The 27,220-nt window shown below is 44.8% G+C and overlaps 1 protein-coding gene across 6 annotated transcripts in view; it reads left to right on the forward strand.

The window, feature by feature from the left end:
• HECW1 (HECT, C2 and WW domain containing E3 ubiquitin protein ligase 1) overlaps positions 1 to 27,220 on the forward strand; it is a 394,020-nt gene that overhangs the window by 138,411 nt on the left and 228,389 nt on the right. For all 6 annotated transcript variants that reach the window (XM_070617193.1, XM_070617192.1, XM_070617194.1 and 3 more), the window contains one exon: positions 25,334 to 25,658. In XM_070617193.1, coding sequence (XP_070473294.1) covers positions 25,334 to 25,658 — 325 coding nt within the window. The remainder of the gene's footprint in view (positions 1 to 25,333; positions 25,659 to 27,220) is intronic.

A 27,220-nucleotide genomic window follows, 5' to 3' on the forward strand; every position in this document is an offset into this window, starting at 1 on the left:
TAAAAACCTACCAAAACAAGCATAGATATTAGAAGAAATCAATATAATATTTACAAATGTCCAATTGTCAAACTAAAAGACTGCAGTGACAGGGCTGGCCCCATGGCATGGCGGTTAAGTTCAGTGTGCTCCACTTTGGCAACCCAGATTCGTGGGTTTGGATCTTGGGTGTGGAACTACACCACTCATCAGCCATGTTGTGGCAGCGACCCATATACAAAATAGAGGAAGACTGGCACAGTTGTTGGCTCAGGGTTAATCTTCCTCAAGCAAAAAAAGAGGAAGATTGGCAACAGATGTTAGCTCAGGACGAATCTTCTTCAGCAAAAAAAACAAAAAGACAAAAAAACAACCTGCAGTGACTCAACTGAAATATTATTGGAATAAAAAAGAGTTAAGTAATGTGGCGGGACACAAAATAAATATGATCAATATTAGTAGATTTCATCTAAACCAGTGATATCAAGTTGGAAAATATGAGGGAAAGAAAATCCTATTTATAAAGTACCTAGAGATAGCTTCCAAAAGAAGTACATGGAAACTCTCTGAAGAAAAGTATGAAGTCTCACTAAGAGACGTAAAGATTGGAACATGTCGAGAGGTACATCATGTGGCTGGGATGGAAATGCTGAACTTTATATAACCTCAGTTCTTCACAAATTAATAGACAGGCTGGCTGCAAATCTAGAATCCCAAGGAGATAGATTTATATAAACATAACATATATATATTTATATGTGTTGTGTGTATATATTTCATTAAACAATTCCAGAAATTATCTAGTAGAATGAAAGGAACAACATAACCAGGAAACTTTGGGGAAAGAAGTGTGGATGTTTGGTTTAACATTACGTCATATGTTATATAGTAGTCGAGATGGTGTGGTATCAGTACAGTTATATAATGGAAGATCAGTGGAACTACATAAATGGACCAGAAACTGACCCTCATATAAATTTTATAAATAATAATGATGGAATAAAAAACTCTTTGAGTAACAAATATATTACACAATAAATGTTACTGACATAATTAACTACTTAGAAAAAATCTTAATATGTATTTCCCTTTTTAGCCATACTCCAGTCCCTAAGAGAGCTGAGTTAAATATAAAATGTGAAATCATAAAAAGTCAAAAGAAAATATAGATGAATATTATCTTGAGTTGGAGAGAGACCTTTTAAGCATAAAATAAGAAAACGATAACAATGGAAAAGAAATCCAGATATTTGCAAATATAAAACGTTAAACTCTCTGTAAGTTAAAAAAAACACACACACAATAAATGAAATGAAAAGACAGGTAAGATTGGAAAATTTTGTCGTATTTATAGAAAAGGGTGCTTATCCTAAATACATCCGGAGTAGTAAAATATGCTTTTATGATAATAAGAAAAGCAGTAAAATCCTGTTACAAAAATAGAAAAGACACGAGTCATCTCTGCTTTGATTAGTCATTCGATATCTATTTATTGAGCACCTATGATGTACCAGACACCGAGAAAGGTGTGAGTCACACATATAAAAGGTCGTTAACTATTTAACAGTGAAAATATTTTTAGCCAGACTAAAAAAACAAAACACAAATTAATGAAAAATACTCTGCCATTTTGCCTATCAAACGAAAAATTTTAGACAGGATACTAACCAATGCTGTTGAAGATACACTGGGATTTTCAGTTCTCACCCTCCTGCACTTGACACAGTTGACAGCACCTTTCATGCATTGCAGCTTTCTCCACTTCCTGGACACTCAGAAAGTGCAGGCGGAAGTGTAAATGGGTCAAGTTCACACGGTTTAACCAGCAGTTTGGCAGTCCACGTCAACAGTGTGGCTGAGTTATTGGGTCCTCAGAGAATGGCATAGATGTTGATACAAAGAATAAGCTGTAAGTTGTTTATGTGCAGCATTCTATTTACAATAGTGAAAAATTAGACATTTCCTACAGCGTTCAACAAAAAGATTACTTAAATTACTTGAAGTAACGCCCTAATATGGAACAATGTGTAACTTTTGTAAAACCTCCTAATGTTAATAATAATGTTAATAATAATAGTAATGTTAATAAAATAAACGTTGCTCATGACATGATGTTACAGAAGGGAAGCACAATCTGAATGGTATATGCAGCACAATATTTTTTGGCTGAATAAAACGTATGCGTGTGTTGAAAATAGTTGGGAAGGAAATCTTTGATATAGTCATGCATCACTTAACGATGGGGATATGTTCTGAGAAATGCATCATTTGGTGATTTCATCATTGTGTGATCATAGTGTGCTTACACAAACATAGGTGGTATAGCCTACTACACACCTAGGTTGTATGATATGAATCTTATGGGACCATCGCCGTATATGCAGTTCGTCGTTGACCGAAATGTCGTTATGCGGCACATGACTTTATATCAATAGTGCTTATCTTGAGTGGTGGGGCTTGAGGTGGTTTTTGTTTTTGTCTGTATGCTTTTTTTATTTTATAGGCTATTTATAATTAGGCAGTATTGTTTTGATCATAAAAAAGATGAAGATGGAAGAAATAGTATTAAGTTTTGCAAAGGCTAGAGGGGGAAGTAATGTAGATGCAGGAAGCATTTGCCCAAATTATGGAGCTGCCTTGCAGCCTGGCCATTCATTCATCCATGTTGTTCCCGTCTATTACTTACACAATCCATCTCTCTCTCTCTCAGTCTTCCCGTCTCTCCCTCATGCATGCACGTGGACATGCACGTGCACACAACACACACACACACACGCACACATCCCTGCAACAAATCTGATCATTGTTCTTTTGCTGGATAGGTGGGTTTATTCAGGTGATTTATGCAGTCAAATGCTTTATAGAGTTTTTGCCAATACCTTGCTAATTGATCGGTGGGGCATTTCCTCTGGTGATTTATGGCATTTTATGGTGTCAGCTCTTATTGAATTTCCTTCCTGGGTTTTTGTCATTCAAATCGTTTCATAAATTGAGATCTATTGTAGGGAATGGCATTCAGAACTGTGCTGGAAGGTGGGAGGCAGCAGGAGTTTTATAAGGATTCAAGAACTGATTGTGCAGAAGGCCCCTTGTCAAAGGGCCCCTTCTGGTTGCAGTTGATGGAGAGCCTGTGGCAAGAAGTGACCCTTTTATTATTTTTGCTGGCTGTGTAAAGGATATCAGAAACTGGGCAATCATGTTACATAAAAGTCACGCAACAGACAGTTTGTTTTGGATCAATCTAACAGACTCACTTACGGCCTGACCTGTACTTTAGAGTTATCTAAAGGCCGGCAACATTGATTTCCATGTCAGGACTCATAAACTCCCGGCGATACGTGGCTCCCCTGAGAATTCCCCTTCTGTCCCAGCAAGTGACTAGAGACCTCTGGTGATGCTGCTCTCGGTTTGTCATCGATTAAAAAAAGAATCTGTGTCGCCCAGGGTGGTTTGTAGAATTTAAGTAGATGTTAAATTTAATTTTGTAAAATTCTATATCATCAGGTGCCATTCAAAATAAAATGTAGGCATAAATTCACATCATGATTATTTTATAAAAGTTGTGATAAGTAGCCCTTTCTTCTATGTTAAGGGTAGTTCCATCATCTTTATGTCCTTATAAATCATTATTAATCCCCATAAAATGTAACTTTTATTTCTTGGATGACACTATTTATTTTTTGCACAGCTAAATGCCGTAAGCCAAAGGTAATCTTCTGGGAATGTGCTGGGGAGGCTGAGAATATGTCAGAATATGTAGGGGCCTCTTCTCGGAATGCACCTGTCTACTGGCATACTCTACGTTTTAAAATAGACCTCAAACCAAAGCCAATTAGTGTTTTATAGTATGTGCAAAATTAGCTCGCTTTGCTGTCTCCTGAGGAGCAATTCCTTTTTCGGCACATGCTCCTGCTTTTCTGTTTTCTCAGTGTTGCTTTTCCTAAAGCAAAGTCAAGTACCTGAATCACGCAAAAGGCATGATTCTTCGCCCTGGAATAAAAAGTACATTCAGCAGAAATGTAGATGTCTTGTACCCCACTTTGCTAGGTTATCTTTGTCTCTCAGCAAAGATCAGTGGGATCTTCTCAGTGGTGGCCAGAAGCTTCATTTGGGGTTTCTCTTGGGTTCTCTGGATGTCAGAGCTCTTTTTTCTCCTCCTCCTTCTAGCCCTGCTCCTTTTCTTTTTCCATATAATATAAGAACAGATCTTATATTTATGAAAGAAAAATCAATCCATTCATTAGTTAAAACACGATGATGAATGAATCTCCATCATCTCCTTCCCATCCTCCTACTCAGATGATGGATGACCCTGCTTCACACTTTGCTGAGACAATTGAAAGGATCAGAAAAGATCAGAAAAACCATCCTGCCTTTTATGGTGCGTGAACTACCTACACCCCGCTCTATAGCCACTTGGGCCCTAGACGCTGCCCTCTGTCACCTGCTGAGGACATCACTCCCCCTCCCTCCCTGTTAGATCAGTCCCAGAAGTGTGCACCAGCTCTTTCTCACAAATCTTCTCATCGCCCACATCTTTCTGCATCTATCACCCCATCTTTTTCTCCCCCTCACAGCAGAATTTCCTCAAAGAGGTATCTGGACTGCCTCCAATCCCTCTCCTTTCATTCTCTGAGCAGGCTTCCTTAACTCCAGCCTTTGTTAGAGTCACCAGTGGCCTCCTCTTTGGAAAATCCATTGGTCAATTTTCAGTTCTCACCCTCCTGCACTTGACATAATTGACCGCACCTTTCATGCATTGCAGCTTTCTCCACTTCCTGGAAAACATCCTGTCCTGGCTTTTTTCCTGTTTCTGGGCCTCTTTCCCTGACTCCCCCAGACCTTGAACTGTGGGCTGCCTTAGGGCTCAGACCTTGAGCTTCTTCTCCTGTCTATACACACACTTCCCCCTTGAGGCGTCTCATCCACTCTTGTGACTTTAAAAAGTGTCGATAGGCTAGCGACTCTCACATTTCTATGTCCATTTCAGACCTTTCCCCGGAACTCCAAAGTGGAATATTCAGCTCCTGCTGGAGATCTTCAGTTGGATGCCTAGTAAACATCTCACATTTATACTCTCTACCTTACATCCTCTTCTGCTCGCCAGCTCCTCCACTCACAGTCCCCCTGTGTCAGTTGATGGCAATTCCATCCTTCCTGTTTCTCAGGCCAAAAACTGTGGAGTCATCCTTGACTCATCCTTTCTCTGCACCCCACATCCAAACTGTTAGCCTCAAAAATAGATCATCTCTCCCAGTGTGTGTCCACAGCAGCTAGCATCCTGGTCCTGGTGATCAGTATCTCTCCCCTGATTACTGCAGCAGCTTCCTCATGGCTCTTCCTGTCCTCACCTTTGGCACTTACAGCCACACACCCACCAGCGGGCACCTTTTCAAACCTAATCTGGAATGTGTCACCTCTCTGTTTGAGCCTCCAGTGGCTCCCAGAGCTGCTTCAGTGGCCAGCGAGGTCCTAGTGATCTGGTTCCCCTTTTCCCCTCCTTGCTCCCTCTGCTCCAGCCACATGGGTCTCCTTGCTGTTCCTCTGGCAGTCCAAGCACACCTGCCTGGGGACTTCATGCTTGGTCTCCCCTCTGCTCCCCATGCTCTTTCTCCTGATGTCCAGAAGGTCTGCTTCCTCTCCTCCTCACATACCACCCCCGGGGGTGCTTCCTGACCACCCTATTTAAAACTGCATCTACCCTCCTCCCCGTCCTGCCTCATTTCCCTCCACAGCCCTTCTCCCTCTCTACTCTAGTCTATAACTTATTGAATTGCCTCGTTCATGGCCTCTCCCCCATTGGAATGGAAACAGTCTGAGGGCAGAGATTTTTGTCTATTGTTTGCTGCTCTATCTAGAGCGCCTAGCACAGTAGGCACGCACGAAATCAGTTGCATGAATGAATAAAGCCAATGGTTGTCAGTGATTAAGAACGAGGACACAGGTGTAGACGCCTATTTTTTTCTCCCTTTGAACTGGGTCTAGATCCCATTTCCTGCCATTTATCTCGGATGGGACATTGAGGGTGGGCTCAAGGTGAGGGGATTCGGTCTGAGTTATGGGTGAGGGCACTTTCCAGCCAGGAGGACTCTGATAATGAACTAAGTTTCATTTGCATTTTCATGAACTGCTCTTGAGCAAATAGCAGATAAAGGACAGTCTTGGGCTTTCGAACTGCTGCCTTTTTTTCTGTTTTTTTTGGGTTTTTTTTTAGTTCCAGAATAAACATTTTTATACATACTAGAAGCAAACTGCTTCTTTGTGTCCTTTTTTAGGATGTGGGAGGGATTATCTTCCAGTTTCAATTAAGTGAAAAGAAGTATTTTAAATAAAATGTGATTTCTTCATAACCAGAAACCCTGAACTCCCATTGGACCGTGTCGGACCCCCTCAAAGGCTTTCCCACTGCATTCAGAACAAACTGCAACCTTCCTGGTGGTCCCACGTCACCGCCCCTGCTCGCCTCTTTTCTTTTCTTTTTTTGAGTAAGATTAGCCCTGAGCTAACTGCTGCCAATCCTCCTCTTTTTGCTGAGGAAGACTGGCCCTGAGCTAACATTCATGCCCATCTTCCTCTACTTTATACATGGGATGCCTACCACAGCATGGCTTTTGCCAAGCTGTGCCATGTCCGCACCCGGGATCCAAACCGGCGAACCCGGGCCACCAAGAAGCAGAACGTGCAAACTTAACCGCTGCGCCACCGTCCGGCCCCTCGCCTCTTTTCTTAGTTCACTGTGTGTTGCCTCACTCATCTTCATTTCGTTCCTTGAACCATCAGGAATTCCCATCTCTGCATCGTCACCTACGCTGCGCTTCTGCCTAGAAAAGCATCCCCCTAGGTCCTTCCACTGGGGTGTGTGCAGCCCTTCTGGGATGCAGAAGAGATCAGAGTGGGGTGGGGTGGATGGAGCCCAGAAAGGGAGTGGCGAGCGCAAGACCTCTGGCTTCTCTAATGAGTCTGTCCCAGATGCTGGGTATCTGCCATTCTAGCATTCAGTGGTCATCTAGTTGCCAATGGAAAGAATGAGCATTATGTTTCACATATGTTATATCTAGAACAGACATTCTCACAGTATGGCCTGGGGACCCCTGAGAGACCCCAAGGGCCTTTCACGGGATCCATAAGGTCAAAACTAATTTCATAGTGATATTAAGACTTTATGTGCCTTCACTTCATTCTCTTACAACGTGCCCTGGAGTTTTTCCAAAGCTCCACGATGCTTATCAACAGACTGAAGTCAGAAAGCAGGCATGAGAATCCAGTTGTCTTCTCTTAAGCCGGACCTTAACGAGAGTTGCGAAAACATAAAACGATGCCACGATTCTCACTATTTTTTAATTTTGAAAAACATAGTTATTTTGCATAAATGTTATCCATGTTAATGTGTTATGAATGTATTATTGTTGTCCTTAAATGAGTCGATATATATATATTTAAATTTTTTTTTCAGTTTCAATTTCTAATCGGATACATGTTGATAGATAGAATCCACATAAATAAAAGTTCTTTGGGATCCTCAACAGTATTTAAGAATGTAAAGTGATCTTGAAACCAAGATGTTTCGAATGGCTGAGTGAGAGCTCCAGGTATACCAGGTTAAGAGTAATATGTACTGTTCAATCTGCAAATGTCCCACAGCCTCCGTCCTACTAGGTCATGAGCACCTCTGCGGCCCTGAATTGGAACAGGAAGAGAAGCAAAATCTTGACCCTACTTTATTGTTTTATTCTGTCACAATCTATTTCATTCACATTCTCTGAGAGAAACGTGTGACCAGTTAATTCCCTCATGGGCAGGCTTTAGAATTCAGAATCTCAACGGGCTGTGATTTTATTCACTTGGCATTGTATTCACATTCGTGTGCTTTCTGTATGGATTTTCTTCCTGCTTTACAGCTCTAATTTTGATTTAAATTTATTAAACTTAGTTATATGAACTCAGTATAACTTTTTGTTATAAAATGGGCTGACTTTTTTAAAAGAACAGGTCTGATGGATAACTTGGAATTGCTGGGAGAATATTTATAAACATAGTGTAATTCTTTGAGGCTTCAGTATAAAGAGAAGCTCAAGACAAAGAGGGGGAAAGGGGTATAGGTTGTTGTGAGAGCTTCTCGGCATTAGAGGTTTAGATAAGCGAGTCAGGGTCTCACCCGGGGAGTTTGTAAAAACTGGGATGCCCAGGCCACACCACCAGCCAATTGAGTCAGAATCCCTGGAAGGGTGGGCGGGCCAGCCATCTACGTTTCTTAAAGCTCCTCAGGCTTTGTGGGTTGACAACCAGTGCACTAGAAAATCAAGAAACAGCCCTGCGAAGATCAGTGAGGACCTCTGAAGTTCCGGAAGCCTAGGCCACTTGGATTCTAAGTACTTATTACGAGTACAGTCAGGAATGAACTTGCTCAGAGTCATAAAAAATAAAGGACCCGGAGTAGGCTGAAAAACAAAAAAGCAAATAGCAGCAAGCTTTAATTTCTTTAATCCGAGGAAAATGCTTAGGAAGAATAGGTCATCCTGAAAGCACCAGGAATCCAAGTCGGGCAAAGGCCAGTGGTCTAAGTGGGGTAACTGGTGAGAGTTCTCTTAGTCTACCGTCTATAATCTGCAAATAAATGCAAGAGCACGGAGATAGAGCTCGAAGCTGGTTCAAGAGGGAAAGGACAGGCGGAGGGCAAGTGCTTCCTTGCCCTTGGTTCCAAAGGAGGAGCTCAGGGACCCTGGAGGTGGGGGTCATGGAGGGCAGAGCAGATAGAGTAGTGAATTGAACAGAGATAGGATGAGAAATCAGCATGGTCCCTTGAAGAAGAGACATAGCAGCAGGCTGCAGAGACCCAACCATTGGTCAAAGCGTGAAGCCCAGCCATCTCATGCCACCAAGACTGATCCATGCTGAAGCTGCAGGGAGCCCTCATGACACACTTCCTTTAGTCTGCGGTGAGGCCGGTCTTCAAGCCTCCAGAGTTGCGGCCCAGCAGGAGGGCTGGCTGCAGCATTTGCTGCTCTCGCTTCCTTTCTCCTGATTGTTCAGTTGATCGCTGCTCAGTTTGTACCCTGAAAGAGGAAATATAATGTCAGTTTCCTTATAGCAAGTATTTAAAAGAATATTTAGCAAAAGTGCTGGCAAATTGTAGGCTCTCAAAAATGGTAGCTGTTGTGTTTTCTTTACTGCTTCTGTTGGCGGGTGCACAGTTTCTGTTTGACACTTTTAAAATGGTTTTATGTCCAACAGAATTCCACATTGCCACCCTCGAGAGTGCTTGGGAGGAGGGACGTCACGAGCCTAGCCTCACCCAGAATCACACCTTTTAACTCTGCTGCAAAGTCATAGTCCCCAGGCTACTTCCAGTTTGAAAGTCATAGACAGAATTCAGGGCGCTCCGTGATGCTATGTAAATGCTTGCCATGAACCGTGAAACTCCCTGAAATTCCTGGGGTGGTCATTTAACTTCTTCAAACTAATTAAATGGGAAAGTCAATAGATGTGCAAATGACTTACATACAGTCATGGCCGTAACATCCATTTATTCACCCACTCAACATTTACTGAGTGATTTGCTGTGTCGCGGGCACCAGGAAGATACAGCAACAAACAAAACAGCCCTGTCTCTCGTGAAACATACCTTGTAATGGGAGAAGACAGACAATAAAGTAATGGATGCATCTTTTTGCCAGTTAAATGCTATATAGAGAGCGCAGGGGAAAGGGGAAAGCTGGTGGACATGGGGAAAGGATGCAGGGTGATACAGGGTGATCCTGATACAGAGCGATGAGGGATGAGTAGATGTGCTGAATTGGATCTGAGGAGTGAGAGGGACAGTCAAGGACGCCTCTAGATGTTCAACCTGAACACCTGGAAGAATGGAGTTACCATCTACTGAGATGGGGAAGAGCAGATTTGGGGCTCGGGTGGCCAAGAACTTGTTTTTGGACGTGTTGTGCTTAAGATGCCTATTACATATCCACATGGATGGAGCTAGTTGGGGGAGAAAACCCCACCAGCATTAATCACATGGTTCTCTGCATATTACAAACGGGGCATATTCCCCATGTCTCTTCTCATGGGGAGTGTTCTCTTAACATCTCCTCTCTCTCCAGGGCTTCCAGAGTAATTGAACACACAGCTGAAACCACCAGCACTGAGCATCCTCAGTGAGAGGAGGAGGGGATTAGCTGGACAGCTGCAGTGAAGGCTGATAGATATTAGAGTCATGGGAGCAAATTAGATGCATGGAGGGGACACTGTCAGAATTTGGGAGCAGAGGAGACAGGGAAGAACAGGGCGGCCATACGTATTTGGAAGAAATCTCCAGGTGATTCTGATAGTATTCTTCTCTCTTGACATTTTTCTGGGGACCTTGTGATTAGGTTTTCCAGGTTTTCAATTCAAGAGTCCTTCTTCAAGAGAAAACATGCAATATATTTGGAGTAAATAAAATTTTGCTGGGAAAGGACATACGCCGATTGGAAGACTAGGAGTCACAAGCCTGAGGTTTGAGGGCCCACTTTGCTGCTCGCTGGCTGTGCGACTCCAGGCAAGGCCCCCTCGGAGCCCAGCTTCTCCTCTGAAGGGGGCTATGATCTTCTCCCGGGGCCACCGGGAGGACGGTGTGACATGACAGCTGAGGAAGCTTCTTGTAAATGGGAATGTGCTGTGCAAAAGCTTGTTGGTATCATTCACTCACCCTCTTCTGTCAGCCTCGTTTTCCTAAAATGCCATTTTCATGCCCTTACTCTCCACCCTTCTTGAAGAATGTGCAATGCCTTGTTCTTCCCCATTGTGGGTAATGAATCCCAAAGACAAATTCCCCTGCCAGTATTCACGGCTCCCCAAACCTGGCCCAGCCCGCCTCTCTCACCTTATCCTTGCATTCCAGTGAGGTCAGTGTTCAGGTGTAGTAGCTTTTAGGTAAGTCTTTTGTCTCTTTAATTCACTGGATTATCCCATTGCCCACAACAGTGCCTGGCTGCTAGCAGGCGTTCCGCAAATAGTTGTTCAATGAAGGAGTGGAGTGCAGCCTTCCAGTCCTTGCTAATGCTGGTCCTGCGTGCACTGACAGCACTACCCCTTTGGGGGTTGGGTTCCAGCCCCTTTCTGACATGCCCCCGATATTCTCACTAGCTAGAATGGCAGCTCAGACATCAGGAGGTCAGGAGCTAGAGGAGAAGAGGAGAATGAGGACCTGGAGACAGTTATTCAGCCACTGTTGGTGGCTCGGGTATGTGCAGGGTCGACCTGGCTCACAGGTGGTACAAGGGAGGTAGGCAGGAAGGTCATAATGTCCAAAGTGACAAGTGGTAGGTCCTTGCAGGCAGAGAGCATGCGTGAAGCCCAACAAGGAGTGACTGGTGTGCGAGCCAGCAGAGGGAGTTGGGGAGGCCACGTCTGGAGATCCAGGCTGGCTGTTGACATGGTGGAGATCTGAGAGCTGGTGGGGGTTACTGAGTTTCAGAGGCAGTATAGGGAGATTGACAGGACAAGGCGGGGACCTAGTTTCAGGGGAGCAAGGAGAGCAATGAGGTTTCCATCAAGACAAGACGTAAGAATACTCAATAGCAGTACATGCCATTGCCAAGAGCCTGCCTGGACCAGGCTCCTCACCTCAACTCTCTTTAATTTTTACAGCCATCCAGGATAGTTACTCACCTGATGCATCTGAAGCTCAGAGTGGAAGCATAAGGCCTTGCTGGCTGAACCAAGCTGGCAGAGGACAATGGTAGTAAGTCATACAGCCAGCCCTTTGCACAGTGTGTCCAGATCCAAAGCAAGTGCTCTTTCCTCCTTGCCGTGTGGCCCTAGGGAACCAGCCAGGGTGACGGGGCCAACGTGGAGATGAGTTACAAGAACTGAAACCCAGTTAATAACCAGGTCACAAGGTCACAGCAGACTAAAAGCAAGTTGGATTTCATGCTGTGTCACCTGAACTTCCCCACTAAGGACTAAGCACAGGGTGGCCCAGAGCCCGAGAGGGAGCTCAGGGTACAGCCAGCAGCAAATGACAAGGTGTGAGGAGAGGAGAGGTGGGGACAGAGCCGTCAGGTGCGTCACTCTTGGACATTCCTCCACCATCCAGCACTCTGAACGCCGCCCTGGGCTTTATCATTTGTGATAAAGCTTTTCCACGTTCCAGCATTTCCCAGGGAGTTGTGGGCGCTCTGTGTTCAGCTCAGCTCCTCTGGTCATGCAAGGCAAAATCTGGATGTTTGTATCCAATAACGCTCCACTGTTCGCCTCTGCACTTTCCCAAAATCCAGCAGTCCATCTTCAGCATCACATGCTGTAGGGCACTTTCAGATCTAAAGAGAGTCCTCTTGTGTGGCTTTGGGATTGTGGTTTTTTTTTTAATTAGAAATAACTTTATTTTAGTCCATTATGTAACCTTTAAACCCTTAGGGGGAAAGTCTAGCGCACATTAAAATGGAAACCTCTAAGTGCCAGCCAGCAGGAACTCACTGCTGCTTCTCCCACGACCTCAGATGCTCTGGTACCCTCGACATGTCCATCACCTCTCTGCGAGAGCAACATGTACATCCACACAGGGGACCGCAACAGGGAAGACCTTCAAGACGATGGCAGCAGTCCCACGCCCAGCCTTTCTGGGGTCTGGGGGCAGGTGGTGGCAGGGTGGGTGTTTCTGAGATAGCACCTTCTTGGCTGAGAGAAGTGAAGTGACTCAGAAGTCCTGGGGGAGTGGCTGCCACTGTTGCTGTCAGACTAGCTCCTTCCAGTCCCGCTGGAAGCAGCCTGATGTAAGGCCAAGCAAAGGCAGATTATCCAGCTCTGGCTGTAGCAGTCGATCCCTGCGGAGGTCAGGTCCTATCTTATTGAATCAACTGAAGTGTGGAGAGGCCCAGAGATTTGATGAGGATCACACAGCAGGTGGAAGGGTATTTAAGGCCAAGTCAGTCTGACTTCAAAGGCTTTTGCCCCCAGTCCCTAGCCTTTATGTTCCTGGGGGAGACGGTCTCCTGGGCTGCCACCTTAGGTGCCAGCAGCAAGACTGAGCACTGCTAAGTCTAGAGATGGGTTTTTATCATCTTTCGGGTTGTTTTTGCATCCTCCCAAGCAGAGACCATCTGGAACCTGTCTCCCCTTGGATGTGTGTGGCCAGTATTCCCTAGGGATGGTGCTCGGAATGGAGCCAAGAAGGGAGATGGTTCAGGTACACTGAGAGGGAGCCATTCACCAAAATGGGGTGCAGGCTTTCCAGTCACCAGTCCCAGCAAGGGACCCTTCGTGCCTCCTCTTGCCCTGTAATTGAGATGAAAATTACTACCCAGATTTCGATTCACATCCCAAGACTGAGACGTTTCCCCTTAGTTCTGTGAGATAGCTGCGTTGGGTTTGGCTCTAAAGCTCCTTCTTCAGTGTGTTGATAATATGTCAATTGAAACATACATATGGTGGAGTCACCAGAAAACAGCGATGTGGTAATTTTTCCAAAAAGCCTAAATTGGGTAGGACTTAAAGTATGTGTCTTGATTCCTTTATATTTTGGAAGGGCGTCCACGGTTCTCCCTATCAGGGATGCCCACCCCACCCTCCCCTGCATTTGTGTTTCTTCTGGTAGCTCTGACTTTGGCTCTTGGAATGTGAGACTCCAGAGAGTATTTGGGGCTGTTATAAATTTTTCATACACGTGTGTCCTGGCTTTCCGGATGCCATAGCTTATACTCTGGTTCATTTTCCAGTGTTTGACACATGCGTTTGTTGACTGAATGAATAAATACATGAAGATTGTCTGGGAAATGCACCCTTAGCAATTTAAAGCCATCCTGACAAGCCATCTAACGACCTTGGAGTAATATTAATAAAGCGAGAGTAAAATGCCAGCATTCGACTGTGGGTCCTAATCGAGGCGCTGACGTGGAGTGCTTCATCTTCCCAGGACTGGTGGGGATGAGACTTGTCCCCTGCAAAGAACAAAGCTGATGTCTTGGAAATGCATGCACTTAAGACTCATTAGCATGAACCTGTGCTCTTGCTTCCTCAGAACTAATGTTTCATCTTGAACCGCCTTTCAAAAACCCAAATTACTTCATTTTCTCATTTTTCTGTTAATGCCGCTGTCTCCCAGGGCTTTGCGAAAAAGCCTAACGAGCAGTTTGAATGGCAACCTAGGTGCCTCCTTGTGATGACAGAGCCTGTGTCGCTGCCACCCCATGAGGGGAGGGCTGTGTCTGCTGCTCCTGAATCCCGCAGCTCCTCTTACAGCTGTCACTCCCCTGCAAGGATACAAAACTTTCATCTCTGATGTTTTCTGCCTGCAAAGTAAAATGGAAAATTAGAGATGTTATCTGAAAAATTAATTCGTCTTAAATGAAAAAAATAACTTTTCTAATATATCCAGATCATTGAGACCTCTGGATTTCTATTTATCTGGATATAAGCAGCTTTTCTTTTAACTAATTGAAATGGCAGTGAGTGCCCTTGAATATATTACCATATCGTTGAGACCCCCGACTTCTAGGCATTAGCTTAAGGAGTGAAAAATGTCTTAACTAGATGATAATCATCTAGTTTGCCTTCTGGGGATTGCTACAGAGAGTCAAACTAGATTGTATTCTCACTGAATTTAATGTAAATCTATACCATACTACTGAGCAGAGTCTCAGTGGCCAGGAATTCCTGGGAGAAGCACCAGGGCTTGTAATGTCACTGTGGCAGCTGCATCTTTTGTGTATCGTAGACAAGCTCAGGTGAGGGTCCCAGGCCTCCAAGTAAAAGAGATGGACTCTGAGAACCATTCCCCTTCTCTAGTCTGTAAAACTGAAAATACTGTCTAAAATCCCCAGCAGACTGCAGCTTTTGTCCATGAATTCGGAGGTTCCAGGCTGCCTCGATTGATCGTCCCTTCTCTTTAGTTCTGAAAAGTCAAAAGGATTAATTGTTATGACAAATGTCAGAAGGGACTTTCCTTGAAAGATGCTCAAGAATTTCAGCAGCGGGTGTCACGTAGGTCTGTTTAAAAGGAAGTAGCTAAGTGTTTCTTTTCTCTTAATGTTCTTTTAGAACCAAGCAAGACTTCTGAGTGAGGAGGTCCCTACCCCTGGGAAGTCAAGTAGGGAACCCAGCTGTCTGGATAACCGCAGACTGAATGCTCACTGCCAATCTACTTGAGCCATCATCTTAGTGATGGTTTCCCCAATGCCATCAGAGCTGAAGGACAAATCCTATTTGTGTTTTCAAAATAGAATTCTTCCTTCCTTTTACCATTTTCATGAATGATTGATAATAAGTGATATGGCGCCCATTTAGCTCACCTGATCTCGATGCTGTTAGAATTTTCCGCAAGGGACTCTACACTATTAGATACTTGTCTGTTTAGCTATGGTTCACTTGAAAAGCAAAGCTTTGTCTCTGTTCTTGCATCATTTCTCTCATCTGGAGATGTGAAGAGCTGCATGGAGATGCCGTTGGGTCGATTTGTCTCTTAATCGTTTCAACTGTCCCAATCATTTTACCCTAAATCACTGAAGGCCTAAATTTTTTTTAATACCACCAATTCTTTCTTATTTCCTCCTTCTTCCAACAGATATCTCTTGATTTAAACCATCTCTGCCAGCTCTCCTTTTATAGCCCAGGGGCTGAGATGGTCCAACCTGGTGTGGCTAAGAGAATGAGTGACAGCTAGAATCAGAATAGAGTAACATGGTCCAGAAATATCATGGGAGTGGGCACCATGATGTGGGGAAGGAACTAATTACCTGTGACCCCATCTGGGTTATGAACTGGCTTTGTCACTTCTCAAGGGAGTTAGAGGGATAGACATGAAACAGAAAGGAGAGAAAGCCAGATGAATTTATAGTGCCAAATGCTATTTATGCTTTACTCCATCACTGCTCGAAGTTGCCTTCCAAAAACGGTCTCAGGTATTAACATTGTGTTCGTCTCAGATATGGATGTGTTCATCCAGGGCACTTTGATAACAGAAGGAAAGCGCTGCCGCTGCGGCTTCAGTTCCCCTGTGTCCTGATAGCGGGCCATTGTGGTTCACGTTCCTAGTGATTGGCACCTTTGCAAGAGCTGCAGTCGAAGATGGTGCCTTCCTCTGTCCTGAGAGGTGATCAGAAATAGCGGTGCTGACGGCCTCCTGTACTGCGGAAGCGAGAGCCGTGCAATACGTCCTTACCTGCCCCTACTACTCGGGCAGAAACTTTTGCCACGTTGCTCCTGAAGGAAGATGTTCAGCAGCACAGTGTGTGAAAGCATAGCGTAGGACCGTCCGCTGCCCAGTCTCTCCCCGTCTTCAGGAGAGCTCGGTCTCCCCAAAAGAAATGCCTCCCTCCTTTCTTTGGCACACTTGGCCTTGAAACTGGTCTCATTTGTGCTCCAGCTTCATGCCTCCCCACTGCTCCTGACCCCCGCACCCTCTGCTTCAGACATTGGTCTTCTTCCAGTCCCCTGAACACGTGGGCACAGTCTGTACAACTCTCCTGCCTTTGTATGTGTACCTTCTGCCTAAATTATACCTTCTCCACTTCTCCCTAAAGTCTCATTTCCTTCCCCCTCAGACAAAATGAGTAGTTATCTCTGCGTCCTTTAAATCCCTCTAAATTTGTTTGTCGCCCTGTATTGAAATTACATGCTTATGTATCTTTCTCAGCACTAGGTAGCATGCAGCCCATAGCATATGCCTCATCCTACCATGGTACAGATCACATTGTCTGTGCTCATGTGTGTTTAACTTACGTATTAATTAGTTCTGGTACGCCATTGGCAAGATTACTACGTAACGGTGAAGGATAGTCTTTGTCCTGTATTCTATGGCAAGATAAGATTACAAATTCAGTATGTTCCAGAAAGTCTGTCTGATTCACTCCATATTGATATCAGCGTTGGCCCAGCTTTGCAAATGAAGGAGGCAAAGATCGTGAAGTTTACCTCTCTTGAGTAGTTCTGAGGAGCAGAGTTTGCTGAGGAACATGCTACTGAGTGAATCAAAGTCCCCTAACGATAAAATTAGGCACAAGTACCATTTGCCTCTGAATGGGCTGGCCATGTGGTCGCGACACTGCTGTATGCCTGGATGATTGCACCGGCCGTGAGGTCCCAGTACAAACAGGCCACGTGTGGTGCCATCTGTGGTCTCCGTGCCTGTGCCTTTGGATTGCCCCTTCATTTACACACCCCTTGAAGGACCCAGGCCATACCTGTTCCTTTGCCTCTCCTCCTCCCACAGTGAGACAGCGCCTACACTGCAGATGGCGCTGTGGGTTTGAGGGACCATCTGATGGATGAAGCTTCTCCATGCACTTGGACTTGGCTTTCAGAACTGCTGACGCACGGCTGCCCCAGACAGGGCAGACGTTGCTCCTTGCTCTCCTCCTCAGTGTTGCGGGGTGATGTTTCCCAGATCTAAAATCTCCTGGGCTCCCCGTCCTCCAAGTGGGGAGGTCGTGTGTCTTGGTGTGGCGTGGGAGACCCTTCTCCCCACTTCCAGCTCCCCTCCTGATGTTCTCCAACAGGCAGCTCACAGCTCTGCTAAATCTGGCAGATTTTTTGTAAAGCTGCGCTTTACACGTGGAGTTCCTTCTGCTCAGACTGGATTTCCCTCTGCCCTCACCCAGCTGGTGACCACCCTTCTCCTCTTTCGAAATACAGCTTCCCTCTTCCCCCATCTGGGCAGGTGGTCCCAGCCTCTCTCTCTCTCCCACGGGGGACCTTGCCCACCACTCCTGTCACAGCCCTTGCCATTGTGTCATTGACTGCTTAAATGTCTGCCTCCTGCACAGAACTCTTTCAGGGCAAGAGCACTATTGAATTCATCTCTGTATCCATACTCGATACTCAGCACAGTGTCTAGTACATACTAACGACTCAATCGAATGGGCTAGAGAAAGGAAGAAAACCAAAACCAGAGTTCACTTAAAAAAATCCACCTGACTGCTGGGTGTAACCTTCCAGGGGTGGAAGAATTTAAAAGAAAGTATCTATATGGCCCCCTGAACCTCCACAACAAATAAGGTACTTTTGAGTATCAACTTCAGTATGTTTGCAAACTTTATTTGAAACCCTGCTGAAATGTACTTCTTAGAACTATATTCGTTGCCTGGCCACCTTGCCTGTTGCCAGGCAAATCTGAAAACCATCGTGAACATGATCATAAACAGGGAGGGAAACACTGTGGCTCACGTTCTCCATAAGCCTGATGCTCCCTCCTGAGCGAGGCCAGCCATCGGGGCCGGATTCTGGTCATGGCTCTCACTTGCTGTCCTCAGGGCAGGCTGCTGTCCTTCCAAGGCCTCCGCCTCCTAGTGAGCATGGGCAGGGGCTGGACGGGACCTCTCATGACTGTCCCTCTGGGCGTTTGTGTGACTCATGGTTTTACTGGTTGGGTTTTAGAGACTGAACTGTCACCAAGCAGGCAGTGATGCTCAGGGTATGGAAGGGACGCAGTCACCCACTCACCATAGCAGCCCTGTGCTCCAGGAGCAGAGCTGTGGAGGTCAGGGGTGTTGCTCACGGCTGCCAGGGGCTGGACGCCCTGGAGGAGGATGCAGGTGCCCTCCTGCGCTCCCACTAGGTGGCTCCCGAGTGGTCAGCAGGGACCCTGGAGCTCGGGCGCCATGACCTGGCTGGAGTGTCACTGTGGTTCTGGGAGATGAAAGCGTATCATTTTCTCCTGTGTGTGCAGTAGGTAAAGAAGGAATTTTTCCAACTTCCATCAGGATGGGACCCTCCTGAGGAAGAAACAAAGCTGTCTAATATTGAAAAGGGAAACACAGGTCCCTTTCCACATCTGAGCACTCCCATTGCATCTCTGTCTCTCTGCGCTCTCTGTCTCTGTCTCACACACACACACTAGAATACCACTAACAGTGACCTTTCCTTTCAACATAGATCAGAAGGAGATGCTAGGGATCAAGAATGTCCCCTAAATAACATAGGGAGGCCCTGCTGCCTCCCGCCTCCCTCTGGCTCCTCCCCCACAGCCCCCCGCCCATTGCTCTGGCCATACAAACTGCCCAGATTTCGACAATTTCGTTCTTGAACTCCTCCAAGCATAGACCTCCCAAGTGACCAAGAAATTCCAGACTTGACCAAAGCGGTGAAAGGTACATCCCCAGAGAAGCATGGCTGGACTCCTGCTCGCACCTCATAAACGAGAGCAGAGAGAATGGCATCTGAGCCACAAGGAGCAAAGACTTCCCTCTGCCACCATAAATGCGGCCCCAGAGAAGCAAAGGGCTGTTCAACAATCTTAAACCTGTTGCTGGATTTTTCCCATGAGTGATAACACTTTATGTATTCCTAAAACAATACATTTGCCTGTCATTTTAATAAGTCCCCTGTCTTTTAAATCATAACTTCCTATGTGGCTGTTTCCTGGCTTGGCTTTATTTGTTTATTAAAATTTTCTCCACCTAATGTTCCCTTTCGGCCGGCAATGTGTGCGATTCTATTTCTTCTTCAAAGAAAAGGAGCCCACACAATTTAGTTTATGTAATTCTGTGATATTCCTCTGCACAATGGCCAGCACAAAAGAAAGCTTTTTCAACACACAGCTTTGAGGCTGAAAACACAGTTTTGAGGCAGGAGTTTCAAAACTTCCTGGGCGTCTGGAAACTGAAGTGTAGGACAGAGATGGTGGTATTGCAGCCACCTCCCGCTTGGCTGCTCAAAAGCGCTTGGCCGTCTGACAGGATCAGGGCCACCTCAGCCCCTCACGCCCGCCCGTGGCCCAAGGCCTCACTCACACAGCCGTTTCCCAGCAGACGTACAAATGTACAGGCAGGACTCAGATGTCAAGGTGTGAGATGCAGAAGGGACCCAGGGGGGAACTTAATCCCATCCTCAGTATCCCCTTCTTACCAGCGTCATTCAAGAACCAGGAACCTGGGGCATTCTGGGTACCACATCATGTGCTTTAGGCAAAATAGGCACCGAGAAGGGTTCTGAGCCCAAGGAGCAGAGCATCATGTCATGGCTCTGAGACACAGGAGGCAGATCGCCCCAGACCCCATCACCCATGCATCCATTCATTTATTCATTCAACAAAATATTTACTGAGCATCCACTACACGCTTGCCAGGAACATTCTTTACTGGAAATGCCGACCTAAAGGAGCTAGGCAAGGACTGTGCTGTCTTGGCGCCCACCTCCTAATAGAGAAAGGGACAATGACAAGAAGTGAGTTAACGAGTTAGACAGTTGCAGATAAAACATGTCGTTCAGGCTCTGATTTACCTGCATCAGAGTCAGAGAAGGAGATGCGGGATTGAGAAGAGGCATTGAGTTGAGAGCAGGAGATTTGGGGCATCAGGGCTGGAACAAGCCAAGTGGACTTTTGAATGTGGTCGAAGACAACACAGCTAAATGCATTCATTCAGACCCAAATAAACTCTCTTTATGTTATGACCTTGGCTTTTGTCAGAAACTTGTACAAGCAGTCTGCCACTATGTTTATGATAAAAAAGAAAGTCTTTTAAAATATTGTTCACCACATAATGTGGTGTTCCTACATAAAGTTTAAAATGAAGCATTTTATTAAGAACTTGAAGGGAGAAAAATAATTCCAATATTCGGAGCATGAGAACTACGCTTTACTTTATCTCCTTGGCAGCCAGGAAGCTCAAAGGAGGATCTGAATCCCAATTATTGCCACTATATCTGCCCACGTTGTAATTTGGAGGGAGTGCTTAAGACTGATAAAAGTGCCCACTTATAATCACACAGAATAGGCTCAAATCCCCATTTCTTGCTGCAGACCTGTGACCTTGAGAATGTTTATTAACCACTTATGAGGTGGGTTTCTCACCAACGTGGGAATAGTGATACTTGATAAGGTGTTAATGGAATAATGTACCAAGTCCCCTGCATAGAGTAAATGCTCATTGTTATTATGATTCTCTTTCTTATTGCTACTTCCTGATTTCTGTCTGGTTTACATTTCCCTATTTCCTTGTACATTTCTTTTGTTGTAAATTTTCTCAAATCCATTGTAGAAAGAGACAAGTTATATGCAATTTTTTTTTAAGTTCTATTACCCCCCAGGTAGCATAAAAGCGTTAGGCGTCCATTCGCTCAAAATAAAATTAGTTCATGAACTCAAAAACTATTATGCTCTTTCTTCCAGCTAAATAATGCCAGTTTCTGTAACCTCATCTCGTATACTTTAATGAGGTTTCCCTCAGGGCCTGTGTTTTGCACTCACAGTTTTCCATTTCTTAGTGTAGAGGCAATTTTGAAGAATCATTTTCCTTATTATAGATATGCCTTTTGTCTGCCGCCTTTCCATTTCTGAGATGGCACTCACTCATAGCTTTATATTCCAAAACAGGAAAGCTATTAATGACTTTCTCAGTTAGAAATTGACACAGCAGAATCTCTTATCTCCTTGTGTTCTCCAGAACCGAAAATCATGTATAAGAACATGTTCCGTCCCTAGAAATGATGGTTTTCTGCTTTTACGATTCCGTCTCCTTACAGGTTTTGTTTTTGCTAATGTACTGTCCTGCATAAGAGTATCTTAAAACATACCAAACATGCAAGGCCTGTTCCAAGATTTTAAAAAAATCCAAGAACTTATCACTTAATTCAAAACATTTCAACGATTATGAGTTCTTTAAGTTCAAAAGCAAAACAAGTAAAGAGAACATTGTTGGCTCCTCCACTGCAAATAGGCAACAAGCCAGCGGATGGAATCGTACTCCCCGTGAAGCGAGGCACAATGTGATCAGATTGTTTTCAGCTGCTCATTCATTGGACCCACTTTTTCACGGGTCACTTAAAATCTATGCTTAACACAGCCCATCACTAGGGACCCTTGATCACAACCAATATTTGGAAACTTACGAGGTTACTGAAACTGTTACTAATATTCTTATGGCTTTCTTCTTAGTGACTATTGCCTATGACCAAGGTAAGAGAAGATAAAAGAATTGCTCAGTGGGCTGGAGAAAAGCTGGGAGCAATTTAGTGACACCCTTAACTTCCTCATCTCACAGAGAATGGGAGAGCCACGCCTCTCCTTTGCGGGAGGAAGAAGGGAGGTCTCTGTCAGACGAGCTTTACCTTAGAGATTAGGAAGAATTCCGAGGTTGTAAAACATTGGAATCACTATCTAGCAAGAGAGTGTCTTTTATCCAGGGCTATTTAAAAACAGGACAGATCCTCATCTATCTCCCACGGCTCAGATGTGAAGGGAGAATGATTAAATTGCTTCTTCCAGCCCGATGAGTCTATAGTGTAAACTGGAACACTTGTGAATGCCCGGGGGAGGCGTGGCCACAAAGGACTCTCCCGTGGGGCATCAGCCGTCCACCTGCTGCGTTCAGGAAGCAGCTGTGGCGTCTTTACGAAGCACACCTGTTCAGGACATGCTGGCGTATAGGTTTATGTTCTTCCTGCATACTTTTTTGTCTCTGTCTTTATTTTCTTCTCTCTCTGCACCATCTACTACTCACTTATCATGTCGTGTTTGATCTATTTTTCATAGCCACCTTAAACCCTTTCTGGAAAAAGAAGGGACATAATTGAAGAAAATAAATTCCATTAGTTAAAGTTTTGAGGGCCTTTTAAATGCCAGGAGTCATGCCGGGTCCAGGGGAATATAGAGAGCAGAGAGCCCTGGCCTCCAGGCCTCCACAGCGTAGGGCTGAGTGTAGACAGGTCGACTAGCAATAACACAGTAGGAATCCTGGCAGGGGAACTGGGACTCCTGTGGGATCACAGAGCAGAAAGGCCCACTCTCTTGGGAATGGGAAAAGTGTACTGGGAGAGGTCATAGCAGAGTTAGTACTGAAGTATAATCTCGAAGCCGAAATGCAAATCCAGCCTGCAGGTGTGAATGGGGAGGATGTGGGCAAAGGTGGTGTGGGGAGAGTATGGTCTTTGAGGAACGGCGTTGAGGCTGCCCATCTTATTCCAGGTGAATGCCATTATTCCAATCTAGTAAATTACTGACAAACATCTTCCTTGACTAATGCTTCCTTCTGTGGCTTTGTTCCCACCATGTGGACAGTGATCACTGGTGTAATTTGACACACAGTTTCAGGAGAGTTGCCTGGTTTCCAGGGAATCCTGGTAGAAATACGACAGCAGAGGTGTCTTCAACAAAAGAAAAGCACTCTATGATCTTTTTTGAGGCCCTGATACTACATGGATAAAAATCTCTCATCCTTCTCAACATTAATGCAAAAAAAACCCTACTCGAGCACAAACTTTACAAATTAAGGGACCCCTCTCCAAAAAATTGTTATATAGGCACCATTGCAAATACACTTGACTGTTTAACGTTTGCAATTTCGATTTTGTAAGGAACCCTGGAAGGCCATGATTAGGAACGATTCATAGGTTTGCTGCAGAATGAACTTCAGTGCGAGGGCTCCGGGACTGATGTGAAGGGACCTTTGGCCAGTGGGTGAGCCTGGCCCACTGCCTTCGTGTAGTGAGCCTTTCTTCCTAACGCAGTACTAGTGGTACTCTTATTTACTGAGCATTTTCTATGCTAAGAGCTTGATTTGCATTACCTCATTAAATTCTGACAACCACCCATTTACCCATGAGGAAATGGAGGTCTGAAAAGACTGAGTAAGCTGTCCAGGGATGCACAGCTTGGAAGCTGGTGGGTGCTGCACCAACTCGATCCTGGTTTGGTCTAACTCATAATTATGTACTTGACCATTTCATTTAATTTCAAGTAGTTTTCATCTCCATAATCATACTGTCAGATGTTATTAGTCCACATGAAGTGTGGGTACATTGAAGAAATGTTATGCTCTAGCAGGAGCCTTCCCTTTTTTGGAGATTTTTCCTAAGTTATCTGGATAAAGCCTGGAGGGTGGTCAGCCCACTGAGATCGTCCCCAAAATGGCCAGAAGAGCCAGGGTGCCTGTGAGGTGGGTGGGTCGTTCATGCTTTCTGGGCTCGCGGCTTGGCTTGTCTTCCTGAGAGGAGGACCGGTTTCCAGGCAACGCTGTGGTCCATCTATTTCATACTGTCGCAATGACAAGCATTTTTTAAAAAAATTAAACATATGGTACCAATAGTTGATGAGATGCTTTCTGAAGTCTGGCTTTTCTGCCTGTAGTAATTCCATGGTTACCGCCAATGGAGCCAGAGGAATTCCTAACAAGAAACTCAAATAATGAATGAAAAGATCTGCCACATGGTCATTAAGGACTAAGATTCAGAATGCCAACACTGGGCTTTATCAGGTTAATGGGCTTTTTACAAGTGCCCTGGTCTTGGAAGAGGGAAAAAGTACAGGCCTAAATTACTGCTCAATAGACTCGTCTAATCTAAAGAGTAGACCAGTGCTGGGGTCTGGTCCTCATGGCTGGTATACCAAAAATCCCAACTTGCATTTGATTGTGTATATAATAAGTTATAATCTCTGGGATCTAAGCTGCATGATTCAACACATTTGTAGGCCTTAATTTTCCCTTCTTGAAAACAAAAGTGTTATTAGTTGTACAATAACATGTACGTTTATAGCCAGGAGGCCCCAAAATGTACATTTAAATCCCAATTTTAGTGTACTTTGATGAAGTCAGAATCACTCTTGCTTGTTTCAAAAACAAAGCCCTTATGCAAGTTCTCTATGATGCCCTTTCTCCCTTGTTTTAATAGCTATCTGTATCCAAAACAAACGAGTTATTGCTCTGCTTCAGCTCAGCTCTTTCTAAGTGCTCAATGTTGTAAACAATAGAATATATTTTGTTTTTCTCATCAGATGCAATGTTTTCTACAATAACATTGACTCTGAGGGAGACACAGTCCTCTGAGATCTGATCTTATTGAAAATGGTAGAGTTTCAAGAAGATTACTAGGATATCTGAGATCCTTAATAGACATTTCAGATGGCCCGGAGACATTCTGTAGAGTGAAAGAGCTGTGAATGGGGGAGGAATGACCACCTCATCCAGCAGGGACCACCTCTCATTCTGGGCTGAGTTTAGGGTCTTGAAGCACTAAAATGGGACCGCTAAGATGTTCAGTGATAATAACCATCATTTACCCTAAGGAGGGATAAAATTGGATCCAATTGAATTGATATTGGAGAACCAGAGAAATGGCACCTTTGGGGCAGGCATACCCTCAGGGCCATTCTTCAGACCTTCAGAACTTTTAATCCCAAGTAGGCTAGAGGGAGCAGGAAGAGGTGGACTCCAGCAGAGTGTGGAAATGCTTGGCCCCTTGGTGAGCTCGTCTTTTCACCCTTACCTCCCTGTGTGAACCCAGAGCTACCGCACTTGTCCTGAGGAAGATGCTGTGAGACGTTTCACATCTTCCTAGGAGGGCCGCTCACTCACAGCTCATTTCTCCCAGCACAGCCTTGGTTTCCTGTGAAGACAGTTACTCTGTAGATGGCAGATTATCCCAGCTCATTGTCTCTTTGCCCCCACAGAATCTGTACCAGAACAGGTTTTTAGGCCTGGCTGCCATGGCGTCCCCATCTAGAAACTCCCAGAACCGTCGCCGCTGTAAGGAGCCACTCCGCCACAGCTACAACCCCAGCCAGTTCCACAGCATGGCCATCAGGAATGGCCCCCATGGCACCGTCACCATCCCCCGCTCCACCAGTGACACCGACCTGGTCACCTCAGACAGCCGCTCCACGCTCATGGTCAGCAGCTCCTACTACTCCATAGGGCACTCACAGGACCTGGTGATCCACTGGGACATAAAGGAGGAAGTGGATGCTGGAGACTGGATCGGCATGTATCTCATCGGTGAGTAGAAGAGCACTCAGCCAGACTGGCCACCAGGGTGCCAGAGAGATGATGGTCTCAGGAGTGTGGTTTGGGCGTTCAAGTATATTATTCATCATTCACTTTTACATATGCTTTAATATTGCAATAAACTATAATTTAATTAAAATGCACACTTCACAATCAAATGTATTGTACACCAAATTCTAACATGTTGCAGACCACACACTGAGGCTTCTCTTGCCATTTCTATTCACTGGAAGAAAATCAAGGGATAGCGGGACGAGGTGTGGTTGAACACAAACGTCATTACCATTTGCAAATATAAAAGCTCTTCTACTTATGAGTGAGTTAATATCAAAAGCCTGTTTCCAAATCCATGTGTTTATAAGACCAAAGCAACACCATGTATGCAACCATCTTATGCACATCTATTGGAGGTGATTTCACTTCTGTTTCCAACATGATCATGAGCCTCTTTTCAATTACCCTTTCAACATCTTACTGCTTTGTATTCACAAGACATAATGGCATTGAACAGACAGCGAGAGCAAGCACACTGCAGTGTGATGGCTGAAAGGAAAATGAATGCACAAATCTGTGTGCTGGAGAAAATAAATCTCACAAATTTGAAATGATGAAAATAAACTTACATGAAAAATATATTTTATCTAAATTACATGATAGAATCAGTCATGATGGAAACTGATGCATTTACTCTGGTAACTCAGCGAGCGAAGGTGTAATTGCTGAGGGGTCATGAGAGTCAAGTTCAAGAGAGGCCAGGCCTGCTACCTTCATCTGTGCACTGAACCCCTGACACGCTCAGACACACGGTGCCTGATTTCATGTCATCGAATATCACAGGCACAATCCATTAGGATTGCTATAAGTATTTTACAACCTGGACCATTTTTCTGATAAAATAAAAGGGATCTTATTTAACTGGCTGTTAGGGAAATATTTTTGGCTGTCTTGAAGGTTTTGCGATCAGCTAAGTCAGTGTATTTACAATACACACGTTGTAAAGATGGAGAAATGTAATTTTTGAAATTTTTACACAAATAGTGGTTACTAGCTAAATTGGACTTCCAAACAGATAAAATTTAATTCGGTTTAAAGATAGTTTTTGAATAGAAGCGTTTGGACACCATCATCCTAGAACAGAGCTTGCAAAATGACAGCCTACCCAGCATATTTTGTTTAGTCCATACTGTTTTAAATTTGACTCATTATCAAGATTTTAAAATGTAGAGATTTCACATTGAAATCCAAATTTCTAGCTTCTTTCACAGAAGCCCTCAATTTGCAGACTGAGGCTGTAATTCTGCTTGGCGCTAATCCGCTGGAATTAAGCATCTGCTGCCCCTTTAGACAGGCCTGTACCCTTGGGTTTCGCCACAGGCCCCCTCCCACCCATCTCTACTTTAACTATGAATGTTACTTGTTTAGCGCCTTAGGCAATTACGCATTGGCCCCAGACCTAATTTTGAATCAATTCCTTACAGCTGTACCTTCCTGCAACGGTGAGTGTCAATGCCATTCATTCCGGGGAACAGCTAGGAGAGGAGCATGTGTGGGCA

This window comes from Equus przewalskii, chromosome 4 (genome assembly GCF_037783145.1).
Source record: "Equus przewalskii isolate Varuska chromosome 4, EquPr2, whole genome shotgun sequence".
NCBI lineage: Eukaryota > Metazoa > Chordata > Mammalia > Perissodactyla > Equidae > Equus > Equus przewalskii.